Source organism: Doryrhamphus excisus, chromosome 7 (assembly GCF_030265055.1).
Source record: "Doryrhamphus excisus isolate RoL2022-K1 chromosome 7, RoL_Dexc_1.0, whole genome shotgun sequence".
In the NCBI taxonomy this organism is placed as follows: domain Eukaryota; kingdom Metazoa; phylum Chordata; class Actinopteri; order Syngnathiformes; family Syngnathidae; genus Doryrhamphus; species Doryrhamphus excisus.
Window position 1 is genome coordinate 6,472,254 of NC_080472.1, and position 12,618 is coordinate 6,484,871.

General features: G+C 45.8%; 1 protein-coding gene across 7 annotated transcripts in view; it reads right to left on the bottom strand.

The window, feature by feature from the left end:
• The window catches only part of msi2b (musashi RNA-binding protein 2b), a 260,638-nt gene extending 255,317 nt beyond the window's left edge, over positions 1-5,321 (bottom strand). For all 7 annotated transcript variants that reach the window (XM_058077484.1, XM_058077482.1, XM_058077483.1 and 4 more), the window contains exons 1-4: positions 5,121-5,321; positions 4,781-4,821; positions 4,382-4,463; positions 3,826-3,910 (exon numbers count right to left, since the gene is read on the bottom strand). In XM_058077484.1, coding sequence (XP_057933467.1) covers positions 3,826-3,910; positions 4,382-4,463; positions 4,781-4,821; positions 5,121-5,176 — 264 coding nt within the window. In that variant the 5' untranslated portion in view covers positions 5,177-5,321. The remainder of the gene's footprint in view (positions 1-3,825; positions 3,911-4,381; positions 4,464-4,780; positions 4,822-5,120) is intronic.
• Positions 5,322-12,618: the final 7,297 nt, after the last annotated feature.

The following is a 12,618-nucleotide window of genomic DNA, read 5'->3' on the forward strand; positions in this document are numbered from 1 at the left end:
CATCAGGATCCTGTCGCAACGCTGCTGTGTCAATCACTGGGTCAGACATTCATCCGAATGACAAGATAGAGATCACGCTGGTTCATGTAATTCCTTTGTTTTTGCAATAACGCCATAAACGGCACCATGGAATGTGTCATTTCATCCGTTATCAGCATACAAACACAGGAAGTTAGCTCCAACTTTGACAAACAAATTAATGATATGCCGACTGCACGAGAAACACATGGGAAAAGGATAATAAGCTTATTAACAGCAGTGCACATTGATTGTGATTGTGAGTCCAAGAACACATGATAGAACCCATAAGTCCACCTACAAAATGGTTTGAAATCAAGGCAAAGCAATATAAATGTACAATATATGGATTTCCCCCAATTATGGCAGGTGACTGCACCTTGATGCCATCTTTTCCTTGGTTTGTTTGGGTGAAGGGAGCAACACCAAATCAATACCAAGCCAAAACAAACACTCATTGCTTTGCTAATCAACAGAATGATCAGAAAAGAGGCCAGCATGTCCAAAGTCAGGGCTGACGTGTGTGAATACAAAACACAAAGAGAACACTCTGCTTCCATGCTTGACTGATGTCCACCTGCCCCAAACTGAGGTTGCTGAACTTGCAGAGATGAATGGTTCATTTATTGATTCAGGACAATGAAACATTCCCATTTGGGAGACCCCAATCAGAGGATGTTTTCGTGTTGAAGTACAAAAAACGGTGAACTGAATATGAAAATAGTTATTAGTTCTTGCAGTTCTAGTACATGAAACAACATCTTTATCACACTCATCCATTTTCACTTTCACTGGGGCCACGGCTATGCTGGAGCCTATCCCAGCAGAGTTGGGCGACACCCCGGCCTGCTCGTCAGCCAATCAGAGTGCAGCTATTGTGCGTCTGTGGAAAGTGGAAGTAGCGGAGTAGTCATGCAAACTCCACACTGAGCTCAAACGGAGACTGAAGTCATACCGAGTCTCCGATGGATGCTGAGCAATGTCCACAGCCCGTATTCCGCAGGACGGCTCCTTTGGAATCCCAGCCTCGAGAAAAACGACTGTGATAACGCTCATTAAAAACACTTCATTCCAAGCAGCCCAGGGGAATAGCAGTTTCAGACGCTGACCGTGTGATCACCGTGTGTTCGCCTTCTCAGTCTCCTCCTGTCGTCTCCAGCACGTCACCTGGTACGGAACATCAGCCCGTTTTCATTGATGGATTTATCTCTAGGATTTGACAAAAGATAGGATGAGCTTGAAAAGGTAAAGGACTAAAAAACAGACCAGAGTGCAGAGAAGACCTTGAAAGGACACCTGGGTGTCACCACTGTCTTTTAATAGTTCCTTGAACGCCGCACGACCTGCAGCATCCTTTTGTCCAGCTGGCTTCAGGCATTGGGCCGTCATTCATCACATGATCTCACTTGACCATTGCATCATCTGCATTTACTTTCCCAACAGGACAGGATGGCCTGGTGGATTTGTACAGTGTGTACTACCGTCAACTGGAGTTGTATGTACTTGTATGTAATCCTATTTGTATGTACTCCTATGAAATGTATTTGCATGTACTCCTGTGAAGTGTATTTGTATGTACTCCCATGAAGTGTATTTGTATGTACTCCCATGAAGTGTATTTGTATGTACTCCCATGAAGTGTATTTGTATGTACGTATTTGTATGTACTCCCATGAAGTGTATTTGTATGTACTCCCATGAAGTGTATTTGTATGTACTCGCATGAAGCACAGGAAGCAAAAGACGTCAGATGATGTACTTGTCACTTTAACAGCAGCACATGTCAATCATCAAAGAGGGCTGGCATCTTTGGGACAAATAATAATAATAATAATAATAATAAGAAGAAGAAGAAGAAGAAGAAGAAGAAGAAGAAGAAGAAGAAGAAGAAGAAGAAGAAGAAGAAGAAGAAGAAGAAGAAGAAGAAGAAGAAGAAGAAGAAGAAGAAGAAGAAGAAGAAGAAGAAGAAGAAGAAGAAGAAGAAGAAGAAGAAGAAGAATAAGAAGAATAAGAATAAGAATAAGAATAAGAATAAGAATAAGAATAAGAATAAGAATAATAAGAATAATAAGAATAATAAGAATAATAAGAATAATAAGAATAATAAGAATAATAAGATTAATAATAAGAATAATAAATAACAATAACAATAAATTGTATCTGTATTGCACTAGACATTCTGCCAAAGTGTGACAGAGTAAAAAATGAGGTTTAAACACAAAACAGGAGAATAGTATCAAACCAGAATCAAGAGTACACCCATACACAATATTTGAAAGATGACATCTGCGAGGCAAAGTTCGATGAGCATCGTCAGCGACCAAATGAGCCACGAGAATATGCATAATTCCATAATTGCTGGCTTGATTGACAGCACGCATGGTGGGAGATGCCGGGGTGTCTGTGAATGCACCCCCAGGTAGCGTGGCGGAGAATGAGGAGCGTGGATATGTTAAGGTCAAATAAAGTTCTAGAGGTTGGCCACCGTCACATCGGTTGGCTTGCCAATCAGTAGGCCAAAGAATTGAACATGTACCGTGAAATCATGTGCTTTGGTAAGTAAGTGCAGACCTGAAGGTAGGAAGGCCAGCATGATGCAGAAGGCAGACAGTGAAAGCACCACAGGGCTGCGTGAAGGCTGCTTGGCAGGGCGGTAGCCGTGCACGGTGAAGTGCACGGTGACTCCACTCAGGCGGCTGGAGGTACCGTGAATGAGCCGAGGTCCGTGGGTCAAATCTTACAATCCTTCTAAAGTGTGCATGGAATTTAAGCCTTTCCTGGAAGTCAGCACACAAACAACTCCTTAATGGGAAAGTTCTAACAGCATCAGGTCCGGGGGCCCTGATACTGTTCAGTATTTCACAGGAGTTACACTACCTCGTTTCTCCAGGCAGCCTGGAAATGCCAACTCTTTGACACTTTAGTGACAGCATCAGTCGTAACTTGCTGGTCATTCAGCTCACCACAACTTCCTGTCTCTAACTGGACACGTGGGGACATCTTATCGCTACATGCACCCAACTAGAAACGCTGGAAGTCATCATCGTATTTCTCTTCAAAACACCTCATCTTAGCCCTTCAAATCCACGCCAACACTTTTATCCCATTTCAATATCCTCAGCGTCTGTTTCGCCCGAGTCACCAGTCTGCTCCTCGCTGTGCGCCATTCCGTTTGCAGAGCGACGTGGGAGTTGACACATTCCCCCACGTGCCGAGCAGAAACCCCAGCCACACAGAAAAGCTTCCCATCCCATTCGTCACCGTGCAGCCATCGTGCACAAAACACTCGCCTGTTTCATTATTCATCGGCTGACAAATTTTCAAACGGCAAGAAGAATCCACCATAGTGCGGCGCTTCCTCATGAATGAGCGTGTTTATTTACGTGAATTAATGCACAGAAAAGCAGCTGCTATATTCCAGCGTGTTTCCTTAGAAATGCTGCTGATGAAAATAACAGACTTGGTGAGTCAGACACACAGCGACCTTGTTAAACCCGCGTGGGTCAAAGACATGCTGCTCTGTGTGTGTGTGTTGTGTGTGTGTGTGTGTGCCTGTGTGTGCACGTGACCAGAGCCAAGAGGGGGGCGTGTCTGTCCCATTCATCTAATATTCACTGCAGTTGTGTTTTATGACTAGGATTAGTATTAAAGGCCCACATGCATTTAGCCCTTATTCATGACCTTGGGCACACGGGGCTCTCCCATAAGGCCTGGGCGGCGAGGAAAAGAAGAATAAATAACACACACACACTCACAGGGGATCTCCGACACTGACAAATGAGCAAGCAGTAAAAGAAATGAACTCACCGTCTTGGAGTCTAATTCGTGGTGTTGTTGAGCTAAGACTTTATCTACGCTGGCGGCGTCTGTAAATGTGACAAACCCAAATCCTCTGCAAGGCAAACACAGACAGGAGAGGAAGGTTAGCATGAAAGCCCGCTGAAGCAAAACACACAAGTTGAGAGCGACCCCCCACCCGGGCCCTGCCAGAGCAACACCACACTCTGGCTGTTGTTATTTTGGTAGTGCCCCCCCCCCCCCCCCCCCCCCTTGCAGTACATGCACTAAGACATCCGGCTGGCGGACGTCCTGTGCAAGAAAGTGAAAGTGGGCAGGCCATTGGCCACACTGCTGCAGTCACAAAGTCAATGTCAAATTGCATTGGGTCGCAGCTTTACAGCAGTTAGCATTTAAGCTTATCTGGCTGGCTGCGAAAGCACACGCACGCTCTCTTTCTCTCTCGCAAGCACACAAACACGCACGCACGCACGCACGCACACGCAGCGGATTAAGCAAGGAAACAAAGTAAAGCGATATCGCTTGCATGCACCGGAGAGGCAAAGTAGACGAGTCCTTGGTTTACCTTGAGCGTTTAGTCGTGGGGTCTCTCATCACCATGCATTCTCTTATCTCTCCAAATTTGCTAAAATAGTCCCGAAGGCTGTCTGTGGACACAGGAAACACACACAAGGGTCAGAATACACGCAACACATACGTGCGCGATGTTGTCACCGCATTTCACCAAAAGACAACACTCCCCCTCCACCGCGGCGCCGCCGCGATGCGCATAGGGGTCGAATAGAGGACTTGAGATGGACGGGGATCGGGAATAACGTCCCTCACACACGCACACGCACACGCACACACACACACGCACCGAGACATCCCAGAGCGAGCACACAACACTGGCACGCAGCCGCGGTGCCGACAGCACAGAAGACAAGGAAGAAGAAATAGAGGACAAGCGCCACGACGGTCTCACCTGGTGAGGTTTGCCAGCTGAGGCCACCGATAAACATTTTACTGTGAGGGGGAAAAACAGCACAAGTCAGTCCAGATGTCAGTTCGGCCATTTTGACGACTAACTACTTCTAGGGCGACCTTAAAGGATACAAGGAGCCAGGCTGGAATAATAGTCTCGCTCGGTGTATGAAAAGGGGGAGGACACTCGGGCTAAAAGCTCTCTAAAACTGCCCCCTTGGAAGGCACCAAGTGCGTACTGTGTAGGACGAATCCATCCGGCTCGCCAGTCCAAGTCCTCTCCAAGATGTTGCACTAAAACACGAAGCTTACGTTTCGGCAAAAACAACCAATATTTTTACCCCGGGTCATGGTGAGAGTCGTTTCCGGATGTGGCTTGACTCCCGTCTCCTTCCATAGCTATTCCAAAACTATCGGCTGGGACTACGGAGAGGGTGAGAGACAGCCAGGCAGGAGATATGCAAAGCCCCGCTATGAGAATATTACTGAGCCGGGAAGGACGGCGTCACACGTGGGATCAGCTCAGCCCCCTGCTCCCTCCTCCCTCCTGCCTCCTGCCTCCTGCCTCCTCCCTCCTCCCTCCCTCTCTCCCGCTACCTCGGCCACAGGGGGCGGGGCCTACAGCTGTCACCGAACCAATCCGATTGACGTCCATTCGGACAATCTGCAAAGCAAGCCTCCTATTTGTCACTTCGTTAGACCCCGAGGGGTGAACGTGTCCTCCCGCTCCTCCGGGCCGCCGGCCGATACGATCGATCCCACATCAAGGTTAATTACTTTCTTCATCACCACATTTTTGCACTCTCATTTTAGCTCGTTATTTTTGATATTTTCTCAGGTGAGTGTTTGTACACTTAATTTATGCTGAAAATAGATTTTTTTTCCAATAACACTTCATAACAAAAATGTTTGAAAAATCAACGTGTAAATGCTTAATTAAAGTCCAATTTATAAAAAAATCAGCCCGAAAAAAAATCACAGCAAATCATTTCACTTCAACACGCACACACACACACGTGTTTTTGTTAGCTTTGTATCACGTGACTCTGCACTCCCTGCCCGATTGGCTGCAACGAGAAACCATCCCGGAAGTGGAATATCTCATTCATTTGCACTGAATTTTAAAACAGCACATTTCAACAAAAGCAATCTTTTCACTTTATATTTGAATCCACTGAATTTCACAACAATGTGTTTTGTTGACATTTTGTTGAATGAAATATGAGTCCCCAGGGTAAACAAAGCATTCAAGACAACCCAAAATATGAACCAAAAATGCATATGATAGAGAATAAGTGGTTTTACACAAATAAGCAATGAAATGTTTTGTTTGGGTTTTTTTTTAGCAATGAAATGATTGCCAAGCGTTCCTGCATTTCCTGCTGAGAAATTGCTGGCACTCGCAGCATTGGTTGGCCTCTGGGCGGGTTATTGACTTGCCACTTAGTTACTTATTTACTGAGTTACTTGGTCAGTCACTGGGAACAGCACGGACAGCGTGGGGGCTTGGTTTGGGCACGCCATCGTACAAGGGCTACTTTTTACAGTGGACAAAAACCCGGCAATCTTTCCCAAGGCTTTTCCCATCACAATCCCGAAGGAAGACGAAAGCGGAGGCTGGACGCTCCACTGTAACCTTTAACGTGTCCTACGCGCCATGAAGGGGTGGGGCGGTACGACACGAAGACTACAGCACTGGCACGGCTAAGTGTGCTATACATCGCGTCATGCTAGCTTAGCCCTCACTGAAGGAAAACTGCATGCGTGTATTTTAGCACGTGGTTGTATTTAGTTGTCATGGTTGGGTGGGGGCGGGAGGGGGGGGTTAGCGCCTCTTCTCAGTAGACACGAGGACGGGCTCCTGGGTCGGCTGTAGAAACCCACAGCTTGACCTCTCCACCACCAAATGTTCCTGTGGGTAGCATCCCCATAGCCTTCCTCAGCCGGCGTTGGGTGAGGAGGAGTGAAGGGTCAACATTCGTGTGGGCTTACCATGACATCTGAGAGTGTAGCATCAGTGTGAACCCCCCCCCCCCCCCCCCGGCAAAACCATGAAGCGGGGGGACCCGGCATGGGGAGTCATGGAGCCTTTGCACGGAAAGTGAAGGTTTGGTCTTTGGAGACAAGTGAAATTGGTAGCGTGTGAAGGAGCAGAGAGGAGAAAGACAAGTTAGGAGATGGCGGGAGTCCTGGTTCCGGTTTAGACCTCCTCAGGAGGACTTTCACCTTGGCCAAACTCTTCTGGACTCACCAGCGACCTCTTCCTGCTCGGGTGATGTTTTACTGTCAGTTGCATAATTGTTGCAGATGCTCTCCACATTGATCACCATGGATTGAGTCATCATGCTTTCCTCTGGAGGGCTTCTTACGGCTGGAAGAAAAAGCTGTCTCCCTCTTGCGTTTTCTCCTTCCCGTGGAATTTCAGCCAGCCGACCTCCGACGGCAGGGAGGAAGTCAGGCCGGAGCATGCATAATTGACAGTCCTATTTCAGGAATTCTCGGTCTGTCGGTCTTTCTTTCAGGGAGCTGAAGAAGACCAGTTTAGGCCGAGATGATGATCTGGAGCTGGTGGCTTAGCTTTCTTCTAGCCAGGATGTTCTGCTGATGAATGATTGCCTCCATTATTCCTGCTTTGATTCAGCTGTGCTAACGTTCCGTGTATATGCCGATCTCGACGCCATGAAGAAGCCCACGTGGAATATTGATGGTGGACCACGTTGGCCAACAACATATTGCGTTTGACTTTGGAGGTTGCACAGATCTGCACGGCGGCATCCTGTTTCACAGCTAGAATAGCAGTGACCTCTGTCAAGGTCGCAGTGCTCAGAGCAGAGCAAAGCTTCCATGCGGTTTGTGCAATCAGCAGCGTGCGCTGTGACCACAATAGAACGTGCAGGTAGAGTATGCACATGGAGTTACAGCAGCACGTTCTTGTCATGCTACATGTTCCGTGTTGGTGAAATACCCCCCACACCCCCACACCACCATGGGACGTTCCATCTCTTGGCCTCATCACGTTCCTTTGCAGCGATGTCTGCACGTGCATCCCTGCAGATGCTGCTCAGAAGCAGGATGATGGACGGCTGTCATGCATGCATGTGACATTGGACACTACTTCTTCCCTTGAATGGACTCTTGCTGGTGTAAAGTACTGTGCAGTACAGTCGAGCAAAGTACAGTCAAGTACAGTACTCTATGTTAGCTTGGTGGCGGCACGCTTAGGAGATGGGCAAGATCTGGGCTGCGATCTCCTCTTGCGTGTCCTGGCTGGTTCGTTCCTCAAGCCGGTGGAAAAGATTCCAGGCACGGTGCTTACGTGTCGGGCTTTGCACCATCACTGAAGGCCAAACAGTGAAGGGCTCCCCCTGCTGTCTGTGTCCATGCGCTGGTGCTGGTTCGCTCCTCGGCCCATCACATAGACATTGGCATGACCATTCTATGGTCTTACTCCACACTTGTCAATCATTCCTCCGTCACTTCCTTCAGGACGTTTCTAAAGCTTTTCCATCACGTTCTCCCAACCTAGTGGTTGCTGGTTCGATCCTATCCAGACACATGTGGAGACTCTGCAACATGCTCGAGGAGGACTCTTTCTAGACGTACAATTGTAGAGCATAGAGGAGAGGAACGTAGAAAGCAGGATTTGCTGGTGCGTGCTAGCACGGATCCCCAGCTGCCATTTCATGCTCGGTCGGGGTTAGCAGCCAGGAGAGAGAGCGGGCTGTGTGGAAATTGGAAGCAGCAAGACGTCTGAAACGTCATTTGGACTTTTAACGACTGCTGGCCTTTTCTTTCCTTTGGACTTTATTTTCCCCGCTAACCGACTGCCACCACGCATTCCCTTCCCATTCCACAAGCAATGACCTTAGCGGTGACCTTGCCTTGTCTGCGCCATCCAGACAAGGAGATAGATACACCCCACCCCATCCACCCCATCCACCCCCACCGCTGTGCTGCAGGCTTGAATTCTGCCTGTCTCATCAGTCTCCCTGCTGCTGCTGCTGCCGGAGTACGCCTGTTTATGTCCCTGTGCCTACACCTTCCCTTTCTCACCTGATCAGCACCCACACGGGAAAACATGGCTCTTGGCCGAGAGCGGTGGCCGGCCGGGGCCCGTGGACCCCAGCTGCCCATCCGATGAGCTTCATCTGTTCCATGGTAGCAGGACTATGAAACCATCTGCGTGTTAATGCTGGCAGTTCTTCTCTCCACCAGCAGAGGGCACTAATCCCTCCTTCAAGGCTCCTCCGTCCCTCCCTAGTGACATCTCTCCCCTCAATACTCATGGAGTCCCCTTTCTACTTAGTACTCTCTACCAGACTCCTGAAAGTACTACAATGACCACAGATGGAAAACATGGAAGAAGAAATAGTTGGAATAGGAAAGAACGACACCAGGACACCAAATTAAGACCAGAATGATGGTCTTCACCTCATATTTGGGGGTTTACCTGGAAAAAGGTCATTTTTCCATTTTTACAAGGATTATGTTTTAGTATTGAGGTATATTGGTAGAATGTACAGTATGTACAGTATGTACAGTATGTATGTACACTCATTGTATGTATGTAGAGTCAGGATGTACAATATAGTTATCCATAGTATATACAGTATGCACAGTATAGTTTATACATAGTATATACAGTATGTACAGTATAGTATATACAGTATGTACAGTATAGTTTATACATAGCATATACAGTATGTACAGTATAGTATATATATAGTATATACAGTATGTACAGTATAGTATTTACATAGTATATACGGTATGTGCAGTATAGTATATACAGTATGTACAGTATTGTATTTACATAGTATATACAGTATGTACAGTATAGTATACACACAGTATGTACAATTTGTATATACAGTATGTGCAGTATAGTATTTACATAGTGTATATAGTATGTACAGTGTAGTATATGCATAGTATACACAGTCTGTACAGTATAGTATTTACATAGTATATACAGTATGTACAGTATAGTATACACAGTATGTACAGTATAGTATATACACAGTATATACAGTATGTGCAGTATAGTATATACAGTATGTAAAGGATAGTATATACACAGTATATACAGTATGTGCAGTATAGTATATACAGTACGTAGAGCATAGCATATACCTAGTATATACAGTATGTAGAGTCTAAGTATGTACCATATGTACAGTAAGAGTACATAGAGTGTGTAGAGTAAGAGTATGTATGTACTAGTAGTAGTATGTAGTATGACATTTGCAATGAAAAGTTAAAGTGAAAGCGAAAGTGAAAGAGGAAGGGGGGGCGATGGCGGGTGTGATGGAGGCCAGCAAACAGGCTGGGGGGGGGGGGGGGGTGAGTAAATGATAGCATCTTTCCCCTCCACCTTGTCAGTCATTAGGAGGCCAGGAGAGAAATGTGACCTGACTTTGTGTACTTTGTGTACTTTGTGTTGTCTGCAGAGGGAAAATAAAATAATTGGCCAGCACTCCTTCAGACTTTTACTTTGAAGGCTGTCAGAAAGTTTCCAAGCTAAGAGCATCTGCAAAGAGAGCAAATAAAAGGACGCATGGTCCTTGATGAAATTGTTATGGAGATGCAGGACATCCACATGCAATGCTTTTTCCTGTGGGGAGGGGGGGGCGGGGCGGTGGTGTCGACGGAATGGTGGACATTTTGAACACATCTTGGGAAAGCCATAAATTGACTAAAATTTATGAAAAAAGATAACCCCCCACTGTCAAACCTGCCTTGCGTGAAGGCACACAAACTCGCCTGTCAATCACCCGGTCGGTGCTGTAAGGGTGTCCAAAGGGCAGCTGGGGGGCCTGTGCAGTACAGGGGTGTTTTTCCTGGCCCCCACAGTAAGAATCTACCCACACCTCAAAGACAACAGCAAATTTGGAATATGGAAGACTCAAGCTGAAATATGATATATAGTATGATATTATACTATCTACAATAAGCAGAACAGAGTGATGATAAGAGAACTTCAGAAGACAGACTAAATCAGAATCAGAAGTCATACATTCCAGATGATACCTTAAAGCCCACCCACCTCATTATGCACACGGTTGGTCCACACAGCCCAGCCAGCCTTTGGAGCCCCAGTGGAACCCACAAAGACCCAAAAGTCAATTGTGGAACCATGACAACGGGAATGCAAAGCACCAAAGAAGCAGCTCCAAAAAGCTCCCAACCAGGTGGAGTGGAAAAGGGACACCTGTGGACTTGCCCAACGAGCACAAAGAACTTGGGACACAGCTTGACCTCCGGCTGGAGGCCATGAAGAGGCAAGCGTGGTGCTTCCGAAGCTGATCATCACGCTAAAGCACATAGAACATGAACATAGAACATAGTTAACAGAACATAAACATAGAGCATGAACATAGAACATAGCCCACAGAACATGAACATAGACCATAGAACACAGAAGATAGAACATAGACCACAGAACATAGACGACAGTACATGAACATAGAACATAGACATGAACATATACCAGAGAACACAGAAGATAGAACATAGACCACAGAACATGAACATAGACTATAGAACACAGAAGACAGAACATAGACCACAGTACATGAACATGAACATAGAACACAGAACACAGAGATAGAACATAGTACACAGTACACAGTACTACTATTTATTCTCCACATTATTATTTATTATTTATTATTACACGGGAGCCAGGCAACGACATTTCGTTGGCAATTTCACTGCTGTGTTATTGTGCAATGACAATAAAAAAGTCTATGTCTATGTCTACTGTCTACTACTACGTTGAACTTTAGATAGAAATATTAGATAAATATTAAATATTTAATAAATATTAAATATTAGATAGAAATATCCTATTTGTCATCCTCATGATGTTGTTGTTTCATGATGATATTGTCAGTTGGCCATACTTCCTGTATTGTGTGAACTGATTATGTGATGCACTCAATTGTAACACGATGTTCAATGTTGCATGTTCAAATGAAATGAAACCATTACCATTACCATTTATTTTGAAAGGCAAGGTGTGAAACAGGAGTGCCTCAACAGCTGCATCCTGACATTGAAGGCAAAGGAAGTCAAATAAAAGAGTAGAGAAGAAGCCCACAGCCACGATGAAGATAAAACATGACTTAGAATCATAACAATCATCATATAATTGGTAAGTCAATCTGGCTGCTGGGCGGATCGCAGCTCCACTGAAGGAAGATGAACTTCTGGCGCCATCATGTGTTAAAAAATGTACATTACACGTCAAGCGTGCAAGTGTTGAAAGTCTTGAATATGGCTGTTAGTCCACTCGTCACCTCATTTCTCCCACCAGTGAAATGTCCCAATGGATGGGGGATGGATATTTATGGAGGGCAAGGCTGACCAATCAGGATGAAGCAGATTATGTCCAAAGCTTTGTTTAACGTTGATGTTTGTTACAAAGAGAACATTTTCTAACATATGACCTACTATGGGCTGCATGTGCATGTGTGGCTGTGATTTACAAGTGTCCCTGAATGTCACATGAGTTACATGATGCACCCGAATGCACCATTTTAGAAAAAAAATGGAGCAGCACTGACAGTAGTTTGTAGTTTGGATCCTGCTTGTTGAGTATGAAATGTCCATGATCTGACTGAATCTTTCCATGGTGTCCCAACTCTAAAAGAACCACTACCCCCCCCCCCCACCTTAATAGTATCTGAAATAGAAAAATACATAGAAGCATCAATAAAGCCTCTTTTTGGGGGAGAATCTCCATCCCTCTATCCATCATCCCTCCATCCATCATCCCTCCATCAATCCATCATCCCTCCATCAATCCCTACATCATCCCTTTATCAATCCATCCAT